Source organism: Monoraphidium neglectum, assembly GCF_000611645.1.
Source record: "Monoraphidium neglectum strain SAG 48.87 unplaced genomic scaffold scaffold00222, whole genome shotgun sequence".
NCBI lineage: Eukaryota > Viridiplantae > Chlorophyta > Chlorophyceae > Sphaeropleales > Selenastraceae > Monoraphidium > Monoraphidium neglectum.
In genome coordinates, this window is record NW_014013406.1 from 24,881 (window position 1) to 26,843 (window position 1,963).

Here is a 1,963-nt window from a genome sequence, read left to right on the forward strand (position 1 = left end):
TCCTGCTGCTCCTGCTGCTGCTGCTGCCGCCGCTGCTGCTCTTGCTGCTGCTGCTGCTGCTCTTGCTGCTGCTGCCATCGCCGCTGCTGCCGTCGCCGCTGCTCCTCGTCTCGAAGCCAGCCGCAAACCCGCTGTGCCACAGCCTGGATGCGTGCGTGCCCTCCTGGCGCATTGCTGTCAAACATCGGCATTCCTGGCCACTCTTCCGAGGCAAGCAGCTGCTTCAGCTCCCGAGCCAAGTCAGGTGCCGCGTTCAACATGGCCGCAGCCGCCGCTTTAGTGTCGGCGGTGTGGCGGGCGGCGGCCTCCACTGCCTGGGCCAGGTCTGCGGGCCAGGGGGCCATGCACCTGACGCCGCCAGGGGCGTCGAAGTGGGTCCGCACAATGCGGATTGCGCTCTGCATGGCCACCGCCGCAGCGGGCAGAAGCGCGTCGGCGATGGCACGTGCGTGATCTGGATGCACCGATGGCTCGGACAGCAGATCGGCAAACACAACAGCCGCTTGGTCTATTACGGCAATGCAGGGATGGACGTTGGTTTCCTCGCCCCCTGGCATGACGCCGCCTGAGACACGCATGACATTGGCGGGGCCACCACCAGTAATATCATCGATGCACAGGTGTGCCATCAGGGCCTGGCACGCCGCGGGCGAAGTGGCCACCAAGCGCGCGAGGTGCGCCGTCCTCTGGACGTCACCAAAAGTAAGACTACTAATTGCCCCCAATAACTCAAAGGTGCAATTTGACCCTGCAACCCCGGGCCGCCCGAGAATGGACAGCAACAGGTGGATGCTGGCTTCCCATGCCTGGGCGGCGACTGCTGTGCGCGACAGGCCCCGCAAGACGTACAGCGCGGGCAGCATCATGTGCTCGCTGCCGTCGGCTGCGCGGGCGCTCATCAGCAGGCAGCGCCGTAGCTGGTCAATGCCGCCTGCCGCCGCCAGCAGGCCTGGGACCCGCAGCAACAAAGGAGAGCGGTGTGCGCCAGCAAGGGGCGGGGGCCAGGTCGGCGTCAAAGCTGGGTGGTTTGATATAGCGGCCAGAGCTCAGCTCTAGGCGAATCAGGCGGACCTGCCTCAGCAGCCGCTGCCAGCCATGAAAGGTGCCAGCGGGGCATCCGGCGGTTTCAACTCAGGTTTTTGGCTGCGATGGGACATGGTGCTGCACTGGCTACCGCATCACACCCACCTGCTGCACGCTCCGTGAATGGGGGCGACGCCAGGACCACGGCGAGGGATTCCAAGACAAACACCGCGGCCTTGGTGGAGGGCGCTGCGGCCAGCAGCCGCACGGCCACACGGACCAGGCTGGGCAGAGCGTCCACCGCCTCGCGCAATGGCAGCTCCGCCTCACGCTCAGCCGCCGCCGCCGCCGCTGCCGCTGTCGCGAAGGGCGTGTTGCACTCTTCAACGCCACGTGACCAGAAGCCGCCCGCCACAAACTTTAGAAAGCAGGCAACATCTTCCGGCGGCGGTGCGGCTGCGTCTGCGCTGGCAAGCGCCGCCGCGGCTGCTCGGACGGCTGCTTGGTTGCCGTGGGCCCGCGTGCGTGCTGCTGGGCTGACCGTGCACAGCTGGCCCAGAGCCTCCACCGCCATCAACCGCACATTCGACTTGCCAGGGCGGAGATCCAGCCGCAGAGGCGGTGAGGCCCCTTCAAAGCCGTGGCCGACAACCTCCAGCAGCAGGTCTGCGGCGTCGCCGCCGTCGCCGGCGCCGCTGATAGAGAGGACGGCCTGCATCCCTGCTGGCTTGAAGCAGAATATTGATAAAATGCCTACTATGACATGCTTGAGTGGCACCGGCTGGCCCCAGGGCACGGGGCCCGGGTGACGCCGCGCCACAGCTACTATGGCTGCGGCCATCCCGGGCCGACCGGCAAGCTGCAAACATAGCGCAGGGAGCGGCGGGTGGCGCGTTGGTGAGGAGGCAGTGCCACTGGCGGCCAGTGGCCGGGCTGGGGA

The 1,963-nt window shown here is 66.9% G+C and overlaps 1 protein-coding gene across 1 annotated transcript; it reads right to left on the minus strand.

Moving 5' to 3' along the window:
- Positions 1 to 628: 628 nt before the first annotated feature.
- On the minus strand, positions 629 to 1,741 carry MNEG_2056 (hypothetical protein; the record flags this gene model as incomplete). The annotated part of the gene is made up of 3 exons (XM_014049471.1): positions 629 to 635; positions 850 to 949; positions 1,189 to 1,741. 3 exons carry the CDS (start codon positions 1,739 to 1,741, stop codon positions 629 to 631), a joined length of 660 nt encoding a protein of 219 aa, XP_013904925.1.
- Positions 1,742 to 1,963: the final 222 nt, after the last annotated feature.